General features: G+C 33.5%; 1 protein-coding gene across 4 annotated transcripts in view; it reads right to left on the bottom strand.

The window, feature by feature from the left end:
- LOC118740930 (dual 3',5'-cyclic-AMP and -GMP phosphodiesterase 11-like) overlaps positions 1 to 20,466 on the bottom strand; it is a 307,854-nt gene that overhangs the window by 271,682 nt on the left and 15,706 nt on the right. For 2 of the 4 annotated variants that reach the window (XM_036472687.1, XM_036472688.1), the window contains exon 1: positions 19,979 to 20,347. The exons of 1 other annotated variant lie outside the window; for it this stretch is intronic. Coding sequence is in view for 1 of the 3 variants with exons in the window: in XM_036472689.1 (XP_036328582.1) it covers positions 19,388 to 19,391 (4 nt within the window). In the remaining 2 variants the exon portion in view is untranslated. Of the gene's footprint in view, positions 1 to 19,387; positions 20,348 to 20,466 lie in introns of those variants that run through there. One more of the 4 variants, XM_036472689.1, reaches the window with a different exon arrangement.

The following is a 20,466-nucleotide window of genomic DNA, read 5'->3' as shown; positions in this document are numbered from 1 at the left end:
GGTTGTATGTATGTATGCATACATACATATACAAATTCGCTCTAATATTATTGCAGCTATTTGAGTTCATGAATTTTATGCAATTGATTTCATTAATAAATAAATGATTTCATTTCTTTGAAAGTAGAATTTTATACCTTTTAGCGGCTTTGACCGGATCAGCAAATATATTTTAAATCAGTTTAATTCCATTCATAAGAATAAAGATTTCACGTGTAAATTATTCTAAAATTTGAATATATTATATAGCTTCGTTTATTAAGTAAAATCGTATTATCTTCGTACTTTCGCTTGCGTGAGCTTAAAACTTAAGGGAATGGGAATGATTAGAATGCACCGAGGGATATCTAATTAATAAAACAGGACAAAGGCAATAAGATATCTAAATCGTTTTTCTTCAAAAAAAAATGCTTACATCATGCGGGAAGATCTTAGGGGTATTGCTATGTGGAAGCATTATTTTTTATAAGGGTAGTTTATAATTTTGGCAGTCAAATTCAAAGACTGTCACTTCAGCAATATTCTGCAAAATCGTTGACAGTATTTTTAAGCTGTTACTACAACAACAGGATAACTAAGTGAGCAACCAACTGTGCGAGGCCGCAGTTAATCACAGCAAGACGGATCGCAGCCTGCTTATCAGGAAGTACAAACTACCCGATTTGGCCCTTCACTGGTTCGGGGCTGTCCGTTTGCAGCTCTCAGATAGCTTCAAGCAGTTTATTGGCTCTATGAAACCATGGTTAAGCCATGAGTTAAGATGTTCAGCATTGCGCCTGTACATCTTTCAGGCAGAGTTTTCGTAGTATGAACTGCTATTCGGTTCACGGAAACCGACAGACAGATTACTGCGCCACCGAAATGGCGCCCAGTAGCTCTTTCTCTATCTACATTCCCTCAAGAGACGACTGGGTGGAGCGGTGTTAATATGAAAGAAGGGAGCAGTGAACTTTTTCACGGACGTATCAAAACTTGGAGGCAGGATTGGTTGAGGTTTTTTTTTGCCGAGAGCTCTCCATCAAAACTACATATGTTCGGGCTTCCGGACTCCTTGAGTGCCTTTTAAGTGGAAATAGCTGCTATCAAGGAAGTGGTAGACTCATTGTTGAAGAGTGTGACCACAGTTATGGATCTTTTTGGTATCAGCTGTCTAGAAGATTTTGAGGTGGAGTAATCTCAACACTTTCTATTAGACTGTTCCGACTTCGCGAAGCTAATACGTAAACATTTTGGCTCGCACTTCCTAACTAACCGTGAAGAGTTCACAGACATCGTAATCAGTAGCTAAAGAAGCCTGCAAGATTAGTTTATCCACCACCAAGGTTATGGCGACAGTTTCTTGAAAACGAATTGGCATTGATTTAAATAAAATTATTTCGAAAGCTGTAGAAGTCGGACTGGTGGCTAGATGTTCACATCGCTTAAAAAAAGTGATACCAAAAATTTTAAAAAGGCTGCACTAAAATTAAACGTATTCAAAAAGTGAGTAACTTTTCAAACTGCTGTATCTATATAAGTTTTACAAAATAAAATTTGTGTATATGAAATATTAATTATCAGATTACTTCAGACCAACTAAATAATCATACACATCAAGCGTTCTTTTTCAAATCGGACGAATTTCGTTCAAAAAATTAAGCCACACTTCCGATTTTCTACAAACTCATAAAACATAAAATAAGTTTACACGTATTAATTAATTTATTTTTTACTTTGGAGATATGATCTGTCAAAATTTGGATTTTTTCATGAATCAGGCTAATCATATACCTATTCAAATCGGTAAATGTTTCCCCTTTTTTATTTTCGAGATTTTCTTTTCATATCTTGCAACTCTGATAGAAATGCTGAGACTTATTCTACCTTTCAGTAAAATATTAAAAGCTGTGATAAATGATACAAATGTATGTATATTAGACTGCATCACTCCCCATACAAAAAAAAATCGGTACTATTTTTCCATTGGAATTATAAAATCTATCATATTTTAAGACGTCCACCAAAATATTTCGAAAAAATATTAAGATTTAAGTGAGCTGGACCAATTTCAAAATACCTCCAAAAATGGAGTTTTTTATGAATAAAAATAGTTTCTTAAAGTTTAAATTTAAATATTTTTATGCAGATTTTTTAAGCTTAATCTGTTTTGTCATCTGAGGGGACTTTTTTCAAAAAGTTCTTTACGAAACTATTTTTATTCGTAAAAAACTCCATTTTTGGAGGTATTTTCGAATCGGTCCAGCTCACTTAAATCTTAATATTTTTCCCAAATATTTTGGTGAACGTCATAGAATATAATAAATTTTGTAATCCCGGCGGAAAAACAGCAACTTTTTTTGGTGATGCAGTCTAATGTATATGTGTATGCACCTCTGGTACAAGTGTTTTACTTAATTCCAGGAGCTTATAAACAATGCGATAAAACAAGCTAAATAGATATATGTAGGTGCATATGTACCTATAAAAAGTGTAGAATCAGCAGCTATAGACAAAACTTAAATAAGCTTTTGAGAAAAAACGCGACGGACTTGCACACAAACACTGCGGATTTAAGTCGAATGGCACAGATATTCGGTGTAGGGCAGCAATGAGGCATTAACGAAATTTACAGTGGCATTTATATTATTTACTTGTCCATGCAAATTGTGCATACATACATGCATACGTACATATCGCAAGACTTTAAAAAGAAAAATCCTCCAAAAACCATACATACAAGTACAAAAATGTCAACATCTAAATTTTATATGTTGCCACACCTTTATTTGGTTCCATATACGAAATAAAGACATCGACGAAAATTTCAAAATTTAAAAAATAGAGGTCGCCACCAGGGGTGGAACTGAAAAACTTTTACATATATTTTTTTTTTTTTATTAAAAAAAATTCATTGCATACAATATTTACACCTCAATATTTTTTTGGGGGTGAAATATACTTTTTTACATTCTTTATCGAAAGAAGACACCAATTTTTTTATTTCGTCATGATATTCGGAAATCTTGAAAAAAAAAATCCCGAAATTTTGAACTCACGGAGAAGTATCTTTTCGAATTGTTTGCAGTTAATAAAATATTTATCGGAGAAAATCAGTCAAGGTTTTCCAAAAGAGTAGGAGATAGATTAAAATAAAATAAAAAAATTGCATTAAAAAATTGCATTTTTTTATTTTTTATTTTTTTTTATTAACTTCACCGTGTTTGACTTTTATTTTTTTCAACCTGAATAGTTGTCAAACTTTATGCAGTACGCTGCATAAAATTTGAGTATGGAAACACCAAAACTTTAGAAGTTACGAGTTTTTTCATACCTGCGTGCATAAACTTTATGAAACTACGCACATTTTCATACCTTAACTGATTTGTTCCGTTAAATATTTTATTAACTGCAAAAAAATTTAAAAAAGATACTTCTCCGTTTGCCGTTGATACTGTATGTATACAAAAGCTGTATTGTTTGCCTTTTGTCTGTGCTGCTATTTTTTAGCGCCCAAAAACACAGTTTATATACAAAAACATACTTATACATATACGTATGCATGCCTACAAACGAACAATAAAACAAACATTTACATAGATATATATGTACATATGTATAGGAATACTTAATTTTTTCTTTATCAACAGACGGCAGACAGTATACAAAAAACTTAAAGAAAAGGAAAGGAAGCTGAAGAAACAAATATTGCAGAGTTCAAAGTAGGACAAAATCATTTGCGACGTCATAGCAGCAATAAAAACACGCGCTATAGTATTCACAGCAAGTCGAATAGCTATGATATAAAACAACACTAACAAGAATAAAGATTAGTACCTACAATAACACAGTTCGACCAGAAAATCATATCCAAGATATGGCTAGCCACTGCTTATGGGTTTTGGGTTGCTGAATTTAAATCTGATATTTTTACACAGGAAATATGTACTTAGTGAATGTCGATAGAAAGACTCAATTTCGTTTCGAAATAGATACCTAAGTGCTTAAACTTAAAAACCGAATTAAAAAGGGCCCCGAAGCTTTCGAGTGTACGCGGAATGAGAACACTTTTTTTTAATATTCACGAATAGGTGACTCCGGATGCAGCAAGAATGTTTGCTTGACGACCAATGAATTCATTCAGAAATTAATTGCAGAGTAAACATAGCTTAAGATTACAGAGGAATTTCTCGGTTGAAAAACTGCATTACCGAGCTAACTGAACGTCATGTGAAACGACCAGCTCCTTCCTGGCTTCCACTGTTGTCTCCCATATTGGAAATATTACTTTTTAATGTCCCTAAGCGAAATCGAATACTGTATGCGGCAAAGGCTGAGCAAAGCCACAAACCACAATTTCCGCAAAAGTAATGCAATAGCAACAACAATAATAATAAACATCGGTCTCTTATGTGTACGTATGTATGTATGGAATAGTAGCCGCAGCCGTTAATAGTCGTCATAGCAACAACAATAAATACCAACCACAAATACTGGCAGCGGTAAGAAAACAGAAAGCAAATTACATTCGGCCGTCACATGGCGACATGGCCAACGGGCGAGCAAAAACACCACAGGAAAATCGGCTAACAGCAGAGACTACACATTATCATGGTATTTGTGTTGGTGTTACTTTTGCTGTGCGGTGATTGTAGGGTTAAAACATTAGAGGTAGGGGCACACCATAGGCGGCACTTTCGCCCACAACTGACTAACTTGCGTGCTGCAAGCAAAAACGAGAGAGACCAATGTATATACATATGTACATACATATATAGGTATGTAAGTACTATGTATGTAAGTACGTCAGCCGTCAGATAAATATTTACATAATAGGGAAGAAATTGGTAAAAGCTAAAACAGCAATATGCTGCTGTTAACTTAAAATGTAAATTAAACGCAAAAGATTATGAAAGGGAAAATTAAGAACGAAAGCAGCAAATGCATTTGAAATAGTTGTAGAAATGGAAATCAATAAAATATTTAAATATAAGCAACATAACTATGCGCATATGTATCGACATACATTAGACTGCAGCAGAAAAAATACAAATAATACTCCGCTGAGTAATGGTAAAAGGTGTTTTCGCAAGGAAATTTCGAAAAACAAACATTTTGCCGAACTGTTAAATTTTTTTCGCTTTTTTAATTTAATTGTTAAATTTCAGATAATTTCATGTAATTTTTTGAAGCTTATTTTTTTCTATTTTTAATTTAATTTTCGTTAATTTTTATATTATATTATTTTAATAGGAAAAACTTTTTTTTTTGTTTCATCTAGTATTTAATAACTTAAATTATAATTTTTTAATTTATTCCTTTTAATTTAATTTTTCTTTGATTGTTATTTTTGTTTTTTTTTTTTATATATTTTTCTATAATAATTTTTAGAAGCGTATTTTTTGTATTTTTAATTTAATTTTCTTTTAATTTTTATATTATATTATTTTAATAGAAAAAACTTTTTTTTTTTAATTTCATCTAGTATTTAAGAACTTAAATTATTATTTTTCAATTTATTCTTTTTAATTTAAATTTTCTTTCATTGTTAGATTTTGTTGTTTTAAAAAGAAACATATTTTTCTATAATCATTTAATTTTTAGAAACTTATTTTATATATTTTTTATTGTCTCTTTTAATTTGTATTCTTTTGCAAAGAAAAAGCAAATTTGTATTCATTTAATTTTTAGAAAACTTCTCGCTAAGACCTAAATACTCGTTAGCAGATCTTTTAGTCTTCCGAAAGACAGAAAAGTTCTTTCAAGATAGTTGCTAGAATTGTCAATTGGTGAGTTGAAAAACAGTTGCCCGAATTGCCCTGTAAAGCTCGCCAAAAATCATTAAACTTTTTCTAAGGAGTATTTCGATTCGAAGACATTTTTTTCAACCGCACATAGGGGTCACCCTTTGTAATTTTTTGTCATATCTTCGGCATTTGCAGTTGTTCTTGCCTCGAGGGGACAATTTTTTCCAAAGTTTATTGACCTCAAGTACCCCGTTATAGTACTTACCCGCCTTGCAAACGTTCCAGCCTAACGTCAGTAAGTTAAAGCTCTCCAAAAATTCTTAAACTTTTGCTAAGAAAGTATTTTTATTATGCCAGTACTAAAAAAAATAAATTATATTGCCAATAATTATAATATGTATACTTTTAATGCAGAATGTAGGTATCAACGAAAAATGTAAAAGGTTCGGCCAAAATAAATCGAAATTGGCTCGCAAGAAAACTTTATTGACTCACGGAAAACTTTTTTTTTGTATGATCTTAAGGTGGTAGGGTCTAATGTACACATACAGATGTATGTACATATGTATGTATGTGGGTCGGAACATTCTGTCGAGTGTGGGAGTTATACGTACATAAATCTTCGGCGTCTAGCGGTAAACGGGCAACGTTAGACAGCAAGCAGTTTGTAAACCAGACGCCATAACAAAAACGCCTGCGTTAGTTGTATATAAATATATGTGTATACATACATACAACTTGTTGAGTATTTTCATGTATTTACTTTTATTTAATTTTTTTATTTTTCTAACGGCAAAGATAGTACAATACAAACAGACAAAAGTAAATCATTAAGGCCAAGGGCATCGAAAATGTTGAATATTCAATGGCGTGGTATGTATGTCTTGAGAAATATGTACATATGTACTACATATATAATCATAAAAAAATATATTAATGAGATCATCGATCTTCTGATCTGACAATTTTGGTCAAAATATAAGTATCCGTATTACATACTTATTCACAAATCGAATGTCTTAAATCCCCAATTCTCTACGCTGTCGAAAAGTTTTTAGGTGAAAATGAAGAATTTTCACTCCAGCCTACACAGTTTGCTTACATCAAAGGAAAATGAACGAATTCTGCTCTACAGTATGTGTGAACTAAAATCGAAAACTCCATCATCTTAAGAGCTACATACAGTTAATATTTCTAGGAACGTTAATGCCAAAAAATAGGTTTCCAAGGTTGTTATTTTGCGCGACCTTCTGCTGCCTTAATTGCGGACCACCCTAACGTATACTGATGCGAATAGAAAGAGGCATAACGAGAATAATAGCGATGACGATAACCACAACGATAACAATAATTATAATGACCGGATAACAAGACCACATACTAACACAACGATATGGAACCCTGCAACGGTAACACTAACGACAATTATCGATAACTAAAATGATAACACGGACATTAACGATAGCGCTAAAAATAACGTGAACGACAACGCTAACTATAACGATAAAAGTGTTATCGCAATATCGGAATATGTATGTACAGTAGTCTACACATGCGACGAACCATCTTTTTTATCAGCGAAATGCTCGGAAATTCGAATCTTTTAAAAGTAAGACAGCAATAATATTTATTTCTATTTTTCCATGGAAATTTGCCTAACGTTATCTCGATCAAAAACGTTTTTAAATTATTATTATTTCACTGAGAGAAAGAGAATGTACCTCGTCAATTCTTAATACATCCCACCCAAAAATGTACCAACTAAGTCTGATGAAGGCCGAGCAGAAATCACCATGGATTGTGCCCCGTAATGAATCATTCCTTTTTTATCTGAGAAGAAATCTTGCTACCACCCTGTCAAGCCTTTTCAGTAAACACTCGGTGTTTTTTTAGGTGTCAATACCACACCAACGAATCTTACGAGTTTTATTTATCATATTCTTGATGTTCGCAATCGTTCCCGCAATGATTGGCGATAAAATTGACTCCGGTCCGATTGGACGCTCCGGAACACCGCAGTTCGCCAATTCATCAGCCAGTTCGTAGGCTTTAACACTGTAGTTTCCTTTCGCCAATAATCCAGTCTACCAGAGGCCAAATGCTAGATAGACACTAAACACTCTCATTGGAGCCTGTCTCTCGCACACTTTTTTATTTTCGGATACACACCATCTGGGCCCAGTGACTTAAAAGTCATCAAAGGAGGCTATAGGAAACCTCAATAACTCTTCAGTCACCACCCGTGGTGCTATGCACCAGTTAAGTCTGAGAGCTCTTCCCGTCGCGCTGTCCTCCACCGTATCTCTGTTTGCGTCCTGGAATTATCCTGCCAGCCAGATGATGAGTTTCCAAGAGAGTTTTGTGACATACAGTGACTCAAACAAGTGACCACGTGTTGTTTTTTTTATACCCGAGCGCACTTGTGCACAAGGGTATTATAACTTTGTTCACATAACGGTTGTTTGTAACAGGCAAAACGAATCGAGATAGATATAGACAAATGTATACATAAATGATCAGAATGAAAAGAGAAATCGATTAAGCGGTGACTGTCTGTCCGTCCGTCCGTCCGTCCGTCCGTCCGTCTGTGCACACGATAACTCGAGTAAAAATTGAGATATCTTAACGAAACTTGGTACGTGGACTTCTTTTGGGCATAGGACGGATGGTATTGAAAATGGGCGAAATCGGACAATAACCACGCCTACCTCCCATATAACGGTAATTTTCAGAAATACGAAAAGTGCGATATTTTAGTAACTACTAAAGATAATTCACTCAAAATTGATATTTACAATGAGTTTTAGACGAAAAATAAGAATATTAAAAAATTTTGGCAAATGGGCGTAGCCACGGCTCCTTATGGTTACATGTGTATATCTTGGTAACCGCTGCACCAATTTCTTCCAAACTTGGCACAGTTGTTGGTCCTGCTACAGCATACCAAATGGCCGAAATTTTTTAAAATCGGACAATAACCACGCCCACATCCCATATAACGGTAATTTAGAAAAATACGAAATCCTCGATAAATCAGTAAATATTAAAGCTAATTTATTCAAAATTGATGGTTGCAACAATTTTTTACCAAGAAATACGCTTATGATACAATTTTGGAAAATGGGCGTGGCACCGCCCACTTATGATCACATATATGTATCTCGCTAACCGTTCTAGCAATTTGAACCAAACTCGGTATGGTTATTGTGCTTGCCACATTAAAGCAAAGCGTTGAAAATTATTGAAATCTACTAAAATTACGACCGCTTTTCATATAACGGTATATTTCAGAAATGCTTGAAACTGCAATATTTCAAAATTTAAGGACGCTAATTTACTTAAAATTTATACACCCCGGCTTATCGTGTAGCGGTAGCTTTCGGAAAGGTGGAAAACATATATTTAATAATTGCGCCGGGTATTTAATGTTCGGCTCCGCCCGAACTTAGACTTTCTTACTTGTTTTTAATACTCGTAATGTTTTTCGATCTAAATTTTTACCCAAAAACATATAAATTACAGTTTCAAACTTTATACAAAATTTTAGAAAATTCAGCAAACTTTCATCAAATTCTTTAGAACATTTTTAGGTATACAGTTTTATAGGAAATACAATTCTAGTCCAATGAAGTGCAAGTTTCAGCCCGCTAAAAAAAACGCGTTGATTTTTGAGATTTTTTTTCTTTTAAACTACTCTTCCGTTTTTTCCTGAATTAAGATTATTTGGGCTAACACCTACAACAATCTCTTAACAAGAAATAAGATCATTATTGATTTTTGCAAAATGGGCGTGGCTCCGCGTACTTACATATGACTACTTACGTGCATACTAAGTTTATGTCGATAAGCGCTTTATCGATTTCTACTAAACTTGATTCAATTATTCCGTTAAGTCTAAGTTTGCAATAGGGAAAAAACACCCCCGCTTATAATGTAGTTTACAGAAAGGTGAAAATACGTCATAGAATACGATCGCCGGGTATATAAATTTCGTTATCGTCCGAACTAAGCCCACTTTAATTGTTTGTTTTTATTTAGTCAACGAGCAAAAAGTAATCGTTGATCACGTTTATCTATTTGATGTCATCGTATACATACATATGTATATGCTGTAGTTTTTACATATATACATAAATACATTCAAGCGTATATAAATACATATATGTATATATAGTATATATATATATATATGTGTATGTATGTATGCGTACTCTCATTCGTTTAAGTCTGTATTTCTCAATGTTTGTTTTATCAGCATTCTTGTCGTTTACACTTAACAATCCAATTGTGTGTGTCTCTCATTTTTCGTCGCATGTATTTATTCTTACTCAATTCTGATGTTTTAACAAAAAAAAAGTAAATATTCTTACATACAAAATAAATTTGTATTTAAAAGTAAAAATTAATGCGATTCGACTTAAAATCTCAGAGAGTTGAAGCGCGGCAGGTTTTACAAAGAGTGACAAAAATGCCAAAAACCGCAATAAAGTTTTCAACATTTTGCATTAAGTAATATGTTTGTATGTATGTATGTATGTGCACTTTTGCCGCTTCCTTTTCACTGTAGCGAATACATAGTACAAGTATGCACTTCTCACCGTCTCATGAGCGCATTTATATTTCACCAAGTACTATAAATGCGGCGAATTCGCCAATGCAGCCAGAACTGATAAAGCAAGCAGCAATGCATTTGTAGTTGCATATTTACAATTGTATTAAGTTTTTTGTTTTTTGTTTTACTTTTTTTGGTTTTAGCTCTACCTTTACCATTTATATTTATTCGTATTTTGCTTTAGCCTTATTTGATTGTGTTGCTGCTTTTTGTTTTTGCTTTGGCATTATACTTTACCGCTTCTTGCTACCAAGTAAGTAAGTATGTATGTATGTCGTACCCATACGAAATTCGCTTCGTGTGAAGTTGTCTGGTCTGGCTGGCCGTATTGAGTTGGCGGTGTACGTTGGTTTACATATTCGAAATTCTTTACATAGCGTCGTTTAAAGTGCAAAATCGCGTAACTGACATTTGTGCCCAAAAATTTGATTTGCTCATAGGAAGCTCCAGGCATAAATCCTTGTCTATATTCGTACCAAGTTATCGATATTAGACTATGTAGTGAAAAATAACAGCATAGTTGCAATACCGCTGGTCAAGAGTAGCATATATTTTTACTCTCTCCTGTAAAATTCTGGTGAACTTACATACGCGGTTTTGCATTATCGTGATACGCGATTTTGTACTTTAAACGACGATATGTATGTAACTGCAATGTATGCAGTTCCGAGGAAGTCTATCTAGAAAAGGCATGTACGATGTCCGCTTCTTTGCACTCAGCTGACTGACTGTTAAAGAGGTACCTACATATGTACATATGTATAGGAGATGTGTAGAAGGGCATGTGGCGCATTAGTTGGTTTTGGCAAGTGACTTAATGGCGTTGCTTCTATCCTAGTGTTGCTAGGTGTGGAATAATGAAAGGTTTGCCTACAATTAATTAAAATCTGTATCGAAAGTTTAAGAATTAAAAAAGTAATTCCCATATAAAAATTTAAAATTATCGTTAATTTCTCCAAGATCCAGTGATCTGATCTAAACCAAAAAAAAAATATTCCGACGAACTGATAACCTTCTCCTTTTTTGAGGTTGGTTAAAAAGTAGCACTGAATTTACGCTAGGCGACTGATAACCAATATTGGTGTCTCCTTAGACAAGCCGCTTTAACAGCTTAAGGAATTAGAATGTGTTATTATTTTATAACGACCATATTTTTGTATGTACCTGAATCGGAAGCTGCGGTTTGATTAGGTTTTAAATGTTTACTTTTGCACATGGGGCGTTCCATACCAAAATAGACGGGGTCGCCACTTTTGCAATCGCTTAAAATCTACTACTAAAAAACTAAAATTTAATGGGCTAAAAAACTGCATACTCGAAAAAATTCTAAAAAAAAAATTTAAAATTGCAAATTTGTAATGTACTCATTTTCGGTGTACAAAAAAAATTCATAATTTAAATTATTGTAGAGTGCACCCCATAATACTATACTTAAATATTGCGCGATTGTGCTTTTTAAATTTTTTTTTAAGATGGCATATTAAAAAAAAATTTTTTTTTTATTTTTTTTCGTAGAGAATTTTGATGTGTGTATGTCTGATTTTTTTTTTTAATTTTTTCCTCGCCCGTTCTCGAGATATTTGGAAAACTATCAAATCGATTTGGTTTGGTTTTTGTGCTGTAAAGTTTTTATAAATGCATTAATCAAGTTCAAATTTCATATTTATTTATCATTTATGTTTATCCGTCAACCCTAAAAATTTTAAACAAATCAAACACATGAAGTGTGAACCCCGTCCATTTTGGCATGGAACGCCCCACATACACATATCGTTATCGATATTGAATTAATCAACGAAAACTTTATCGCCACCGCTTATGTTTTTGTATCCGTCGCTTATTTTACGGCAATTCTAGTGATGACAAAAAAAATATTTAATAAGCGATTAATCTGTTAATTGATTTATTGGAATCATTTGATTGTTAATTGAAATTAATAACTCGTTTCGATTTAAATCGCAAATAAATAAAAACCATTTAATACATTATAAAAAACACAGTCAGTTTTATGACAGGATCCATTACGCTATGGCCAATTTTAAGATCCACATTTGATACATATTACGGCTACATATAAAAAAAAAATATGTTTTCGATGATTTTGAAAATTGATCGGTTAATCGTTCGATTAATCGAAAGGAGATTTTCGATATAATTAAATCGCTAACCGAAAGAAAATAACCGTTTATAACCGGGGTTTCGATTAATCGCGCCGTCACTAGGCATATCAAAAGGTAATATTTAGAAATATTTATTTATTTTATTTTTTTTTTTTTCTATTTTTTAATGTTTGACGTGTAAACAGCTTTGCTTCCGGTATGGGCAAAATTTGCGACGATTTCAGAAGAATTAAATACAAATGAAAACAAATCTAATGAGCTGTTCAAACAACAATGCTCGTTTAAATAGCGCGGTTCCATTTCGAGACTAATTCAGGACTTTTTCGGGGCCAGTTCGGGACCAGTTCGGGATTTTTCGAGACCATTTACGGGATAGTTCAGCACCAGTTCGGGAGTAGTTCAGGCTTTTTTTGTACTATTTTGGGGACACAGATGTTTGTACACATGAAATTTCATGAGTATCTAGTACTCACACCTTTTTTTCTGATCTCAAATTAGGTTAGGTTAGGCGGAAGCCGCACAAACTCGTTGTGATACTTTGTGACGATTTTCCCAGACCTACCCCTACATGTCTTTGGATCATCCTGATTTTCTGAAGACTCCTAGTAGACCCTCTAATGAAGTTCGCCGTTACCTTTCGGAAGTGCTTGATTAATTATTTATCCTTCATATCTCTCCAGCTTATAGAGATATAGGTATGCTGTGCCGCCATATTACCAATGGTTCAGTGTCTCGTAAACATTCCATTGAGAAGCCGAACGTTAAGTTTTCAGAGACTTAGCAAACTCCGTATTCCAAAAGATGATCTCTCTTTGTTTCCCCATTCCTCAGAAAACCATTCTATCCTGAGACCTAGTTGATACTAATTATAAGCTTCTTGTGATCTTCCATATTCTTCAACACTTATCGAGTTAGGCGTTACTGACCCAAGAGCCTTGCTTAATTGCGCAAAACGATGGCGAGTTTTGATGGAGCTAGGTCTATCATGTGTACTTATCAACTGGAATACAATGCAGTTATATGGTAGTCCTACTTCCTCAAGAATAGTTTCTGAGAAAAGACGTGAGACGCGCTTTATTACAGCTGTATCAACCCAATTTTTTTGTATGCAGTCATAACTCTCAGTTCTGTTCATTTGTACTCTTGCAGGAGTAGGCCACATCGGGTGGTTTCCATCTCCGCTCTTTAACATTTATACGGTCCTGAAAGCTGGAGCTCGGATTTTGCCTATTTCATATCGCTTCGTGAAGAGGTACCTACAGCGCGTAGCCGTTTTCCTTACTACAGTCACTGCCAATAAGCGATCGATGCTTCGTCTACTCATCCAGAGATTATTAAATGGATCTAAGCCGACAGTAACCACAGATGAGTGAATGGTCTTCGACATCCATTTGAAAATATTTTTATGTTAGCGCTTTTGTCATACTTCTTCCAGCAAGCCAGCTAAGCACCCTGTAGTCAAAATTACCGGTACTTGACATATCACGCGCCGGTGAAGGGCATTTATATAGAGTAACGCTGAAATTTTCAGAAGTAAGGCAGCACGTGATATGTAGATTCAAAAGCGAAGAAAACCTGATTGGTTGAAAGTCTTTTTCACTGTACTGGCCCGTCTTCCCAGCTCTAGGGAATTGTTTTTGGTATATACAAACCTAAGTCTTTCTAAAACACAAAAGCTCAACAAAACTCGCCTCAGGATGATCGAAATCGAAAGCTTACTCTGTTTAGTTTAAAAGCGTTCTTGTTTGGCTAAGGAAGCGAACGTGGCGATATACATACATAAATACAGATGTAGATAACATTATGGTGATAAGAAAAAGGGAATCACTATTAAACTGATTACTTAACATCTTATCTATAAGTTCATTTTTTTTTTTCAAATACTTCCTCTATGGTTCTTAAAGATAATTGCGCTTTAGTCATTCGTTTAATAGATTTGCCGTCCAGTTATTTTCTAGGAAATAATTTTACAATCTTTTTACTTTTTATGATCTCTGACTTTTGCTTTGCCTTCTTTTTTGCGTTAACCATAACTTAGGTAGATCATTAGTACATACAAAATAGTATAAATGTTAGTTTACATACTTAAGCTATTACATACAATTATATGTAGTCATTTGCATAAAGTTTTAACATAAACACGCTGAAATAAATGACATTACTTAATCAGCTGCTTATGGTATCACCGCTTTTGTATATCTGATCCTTCACTTTTTGGTGGTAGAGCATACAAACGCACAGATTCCGAGAATTTAGGAATTTCGTAAATACAAATTTATGCAAAAATATATAAACACTCTTATATTGTAAGCGCAGTGCTTTTCTTTTATCAACTCCACACTTTATTTAGTTCGTAGATTATGAAGGTGAAAATATATGGGGCGTTACGACTTTTCTGTTTTTGTTTGGCTTTTTTTAGTATTTATTACTTATTTACCTTTGTTTTTATCTAGGTGAGAGCTTTGAAGTTTGCTTTAATTAATAAAATAAATACGCTGTTATCTACTATTTTTTATGATTACTTTAGTTCTTTTTATATGTAGACAGGAGGCTGAAAACGAACATGGCATCTGGGCAGCCGCTGTACATTTGTACTATTATCTACATATACTGGGTGTGATAGTTACAGGGTGTTTAAGACAAGTCAATATTTTTTTATGTTAGATACACGTCGCTCCTTAAGGAAGTTCAATAGACCTTTCGACCTTTCGAGGATAAATAGGACACATTTAGTGTAGGCTTCCTTTACGTCTTCTATTAATGGGTTTACACTCAGCGAAGAAGTGAGATATTACTTGTTTTTCTTTCTTATAATCACACAAGCGATTGTTCAACTATGTTTGTTCTAAGAATTTGCAACTGCAAAATTCTGGCAGAACTCTTAAAAATGAGACACAACTCAAAGGTAGTTTGAGCAAGATACCAAGTCTAGGAATCTGCAAGTTCTCCGACACTATGCCAAAGGAAATCTGCTTTGGAAGAAAACTTCAGTTCAAAATCCCAGGCTGAACTATTGTAGATCTCAGATATGTACATTGGTACACAGACGGAACAAAGATGGAGGGCAGAGCAGGAGCGAACGTCTTTGGACCTGGCACCAAACGTTCTATTGCAATGGGTACATAGTCCACGGTGTTTCAGGCCGAGGTACTAGCAGTCTCAATTTGAGCCATACTGAAACTTTAGAAGATTTTAAAGGGCACGTTTCTAGTTATCTTTTCAGTTAGCCAGACAGCCATAAGGACCCTTTGCAATAGGATGATCATCTCCACGCTCATCAAGGAATGCTTTGACCCTATCCAACACTTGGTAGCAAGGAACACGGTATTACTATGCTGGTAGGTAATGAGGCCGCCGACGAATTGGTAAGGGAAGGCTCGTCGTCTGTACTTGTGGCGGGCGGAACCGTTTTCGGGACTCAGTTGTTCCTTTTCGAGACTCATAATCGAAGAGACTCTAAACGCAGTAAGTACTGGGGGCCTTAGACAAGCAGCCTCTCAAATGCGCCGGATAGGTCTTCCCACAGCGACGGATTGCCGTTTTTGCCTTGAAGACGAAGAGACGTCAGTCAATGAATGTTTTCATGACCGTATGTATATTTACCTATAGTCGGGAGGCTAGACGAGTGAAAATTCTATTGATTCGGCCAACGAGCTTGATCTACACTTGCTATTTCTGACTACTTTAGAATTTGGTTTTGGTGATGCCAGTGCCAGAAGTGCAACCTCGCTGTCTCGATTATTCAAAATGTATTTAATGGTGTTCATGTCACTGAAAACTGTTTTTTTTTCTTTTTAACTTTACTTGTTTTTTTTTTTAATGCTTTATTTTAATTTTCTTTAAATTTTTAAGCTTTCATATTCATTTCCTTCGAAATTAAGTGCTTTTATCTCTTAGAACCATTTTCTCAACTAGCTTTTAAAATTTATCTATCCTTTAAAAACAAATTTTGAACTCCAAAAATACTTGGGAAAAGTGGCGTTATTTGTTTTTTTGTAAAAAAAAATTAATTAAATGTACTTTTTTTAAATTGTATTTAAAGGTCATAAAAACTTACTGTTTTGATGTCTTACTTTTACTTTGAGAAAATTGGCGTTATTTGTTTTTTTATACTTTTGGTAAAAAAAAAAATTAAATAAAATGTCCTTTTTTTAAATTGTATTTAAAGTCCATAAAAACTTACTGTTTTGATGTCTTACTTTTACTTTTTGCAATAAAATTTTATAAAAATAAAATGTTTATTTAGAATTTCTTTAAATGCTTGCAAAAATTGTATTTAAGTTGTATTTTGATTGTCTTTTTGTATTTAGTTTCTATAAAATTCTACTGTTCTCATGTTTAATAATTTTTTTTCTTAATTTTATGCAAAATTTTATTTTTTCCTTAACGATTTATGCATTTAAATTTTTTTTTATTTTAGCTTTTGATCCAATTTCGTATTAATTTGTTCAAAATTCCTTTTTGTGGAAAATTTCTGTGAAATATAATTTGTATGTTTGTTTGCTATTTAAAGTCTCGACAACTTTATGGCTTTCATAATATATTATTTTTTGCAATAACTTAAATTTTTTTAGAAAATTGTATTTTAATTTTTTACTTATTTTTACTAGGCTGTCATGTTTTTTCTTTTTAAATTTATTTGAGTGTTGTTTGTGTTTGTTGATTTTATTTAATTTCTGCAAAAGTTTAAATTAAAAAGTACACTTTTTTAATTTTTTGCAAAATAAAATTTCTTATGCATTGTTTTTTGTTAGTTCATTTTTATTTTATCTTTAAATGTTAATTTTTATTTTTATTCTTTTATTCAGTTTTTCCAATCATTTATTCAGTTTCCAACTACTTATCACCTACCTATTTTTTGCACTAACTGTAATTTTTTCTTAGAAAATGTTATTTTAATTTTTTATTTATTTTTTCTGGTCTTTCATGTTTTTGCTCATAAAATTTATTTTAGTTTTGTTTGGATCCTCCATCTACAATTAATGTCCACCAAAATTTAAATTAACCTTTTAAATTTTTTGCAAAAAAAAAATCATTCTTATATTTTTTTAAATTTATTTACGTTAATTTTTATGATAATTTAATTGTTTCATAATTTTTTGGTTTTAAAAAGCTCTCTAATTGTGTAACTAACAGAAGTATTTTTTCGTAGGTATGATTTTCTTTTGTTTTTATACCCGAGCGCACTTGTGCACAAGGGTATATTAATTTTGTTCACATAACGGTTGTTTGTAACAGCCAAAACGAATCGAGATAGATATAGACAAATGTATACATAAATGATCAGGATGAAAAAAGAAATCGATTAAGCCATGTCTGTCTGTCCGTCCGTCTGTCCGTCTGTCCGTCTGTCCGTCTGTCCGTCTGTCCGTCTGTCCGTGTACACGATAACTCGAGCAAAAATTGAGATATCTCAACGAAATTTGGTATGTAGGTTTCCTTTAATCCAAGGTAGGTTGGTATTGAAAATGGGCGAAATCGGACTTTAACCACGCCCACTTCCCATATAACGGTAATTTCCAGAAATACGAAAACTGCGATATTTTAGTAACTACTGAAGATAATTCACTCAAAATTGATATTTACAGTAATTTTTAGACGAAAAATAAGAATATTATAAATTTTTGGAAAATGGGCGTAGCCACGCCCACTTATGGTTACATGTGTATATCTTGGTAACCGCTGCACCAATTTCTTCCAAACTTGGCACAGTTGTTGGCCTTCGAATAACATACCAACTGGCCGAAAATTTTTAAAATCGGTCAATAACCACGCCTACTCCCCATATAACGCTAATTTTCAGAAATACGAAAACTGCGATATTTTAGTAACTACTGGAGATTATTCACTCAAAATTGATATTTATAATAAGTTTTAGACGAAAAATAAGAATATTATAAATTTTTGGAAAATGGGCGTAGCCACGCCCACTTATGGTTACATGTGTATATCTTGGTAACCGCTGCACCAATTTCTTCCAAACTTGGCACAGTTGTTGGCCTTGGTACAGCATAAAAAACCGCCGAAACTTTTTAAAATCGGACAATAACCACGCCCACAACCCATATAACGGTAATTTAGAGAAATACAAAATCTTCGATAAATCATTAAATATTGAAGCTAATTTATTCAAAATTGATGCTTGCAACAATTCTTTACCAAGAAATACGTTTATGGTAAAATTTTGGAAAATGGGCGTGGCACCGCCCACTTATGATCACATATAAGTATATCGGTAACCGTTCTACCAATTTGTACCAAACTCGGTATGGTTATTGTACTTGCCACGTGTAAGCAAAACGTTGAAAATTATTGAAATCGGACTAAAATAACGGCCGATTCTCATATAACGGTAAATTTAAGAAATGCTTGAAACTTCAATATTTCCAAATTGAAGGACGCTAATTTACTCAAAATTGATACACCTCGGCTTACCATCTAGCGGAAGGTTTCGGAAGGGTGAAAAAACATATATTTAATACTTGCGCCGGGTATTTAATGTTCGGCTCCGCCCGAACTTAGACTTTCTTACTTGTTGCATTTAATTTTGTCATGCCACTGCGATCATATGGTTTCCTCGCTTTTTGTGTGCTTCGCATTCTTCGCTCTCTTGCGCTTCATTTCCTAATTCGTATACACGTTTTTTTTGGTGACACTGTAGCAGAGTATGTTATAACATATTAATATATATATTTTTTCTTTTTAACAAAAACTAGTTTTCCGCACAGCATTTTATTTGAATTGATTAACACTTGTCGCTTATTTTAAGTTAATCAGCTGGCACCATATACATATGTACTTATGTATGTATGTATATATTTTAATATTTTTATTATCAACAACACATTTTAAATTGTTTTACGCGCACTACCCTACAAACATACATACATACATACTTACAGATGTACAAACACAAGAACATACATACATACTCATGCATATTTCATTGCTCTGAATGCTGTGTCAGCGTTGCGCCCAATACACTCGAACGAAATGCCGCAGCCACAGTCACTGTGATCAGTGTTTTTTTTTTTGTAGTTGTTGCTGCTGGGCGCGCATAAAATTTAAATTTTTTACATTTACGCGGAGATCTCGCACACATGTATTACGCGGCTTAATTTTACGCACATTTTTTTAAATTTTTATTTTTTATTTTATTTTTTATTTGCATTTTTACTTTACTTTAGTTCTTTCGCACACATACATGCACATACGCGCCTGTAAACGAACAATCTCGTGTATTTACAAGCACTCACGATCTTGCCGCTGCTGATCAGCACTGTGTCAGCCTGAGCGTTATATGTATATATGTACACGTGCATCCATACACGTTCATATGTAAATACATACATACATACCTAAGTACATAGAAATAAAATGTGGTATTTCTGTAGCTGTGAAATTAATAACGAAAATCTCGAAAATCGTACTTTGGAATTTCTAAGATTTTTTTCACATTTTGCTAATACATAGAGAGATATTTATATTCTTAATAAATTTTTTTAATTGGAGCTTTTCTTTACCGTGGCACACACACTCATCACCTGCACGCAATTTTAAGTACATTTTCTTGCGTTTCTCAACTTTTTTTGCATAATTTTTAAATTTTTTTTCTAATAATTTTTTAGTTTTATTTGTTGTTATTGTTGCTGCAACTATGCATGTGCATTTTATCTAATATTTACTAACTTTTAGTTTATTGTTTTAATTTTTTTAACGCTTTTTTTTCATTATTTAGTACACTTCACTTAACATTTTACACGCGGCGCTCTTTGCTACGCTTCGTATCTAGTAAGTATATATGTCTATATATGTATATGTATTGGTCTTTAGTCGCAGCAAATTCTCGCCACTTAACCGTCCACGTCGAATATCTCTGCGATACTGAAATCTATGAGAATCCACCAACGACAATGGGCATAATAAGACAACTCAACGCTCAAATGACTCAATTATATAGAACACATAACCAGGCCTGCCAACTTCGCTCAAACCGTGCCATTTTTGGCCT

Source organism: Rhagoletis pomonella, unplaced genomic scaffold (assembly GCF_013731165.1).
Source record: "Rhagoletis pomonella isolate Grant_MI unplaced genomic scaffold, Rhpom_1.0 Rhpom_scaffold_00006, whole genome shotgun sequence".
NCBI classification, from domain to species: Eukaryota; Metazoa; Arthropoda; class Insecta; order Diptera; family Tephritidae; genus Rhagoletis; species Rhagoletis pomonella.
Note: the sequence above shows the minus strand (reverse complement) of the source record. Positions and strands in the feature narration are given on the sequence as shown.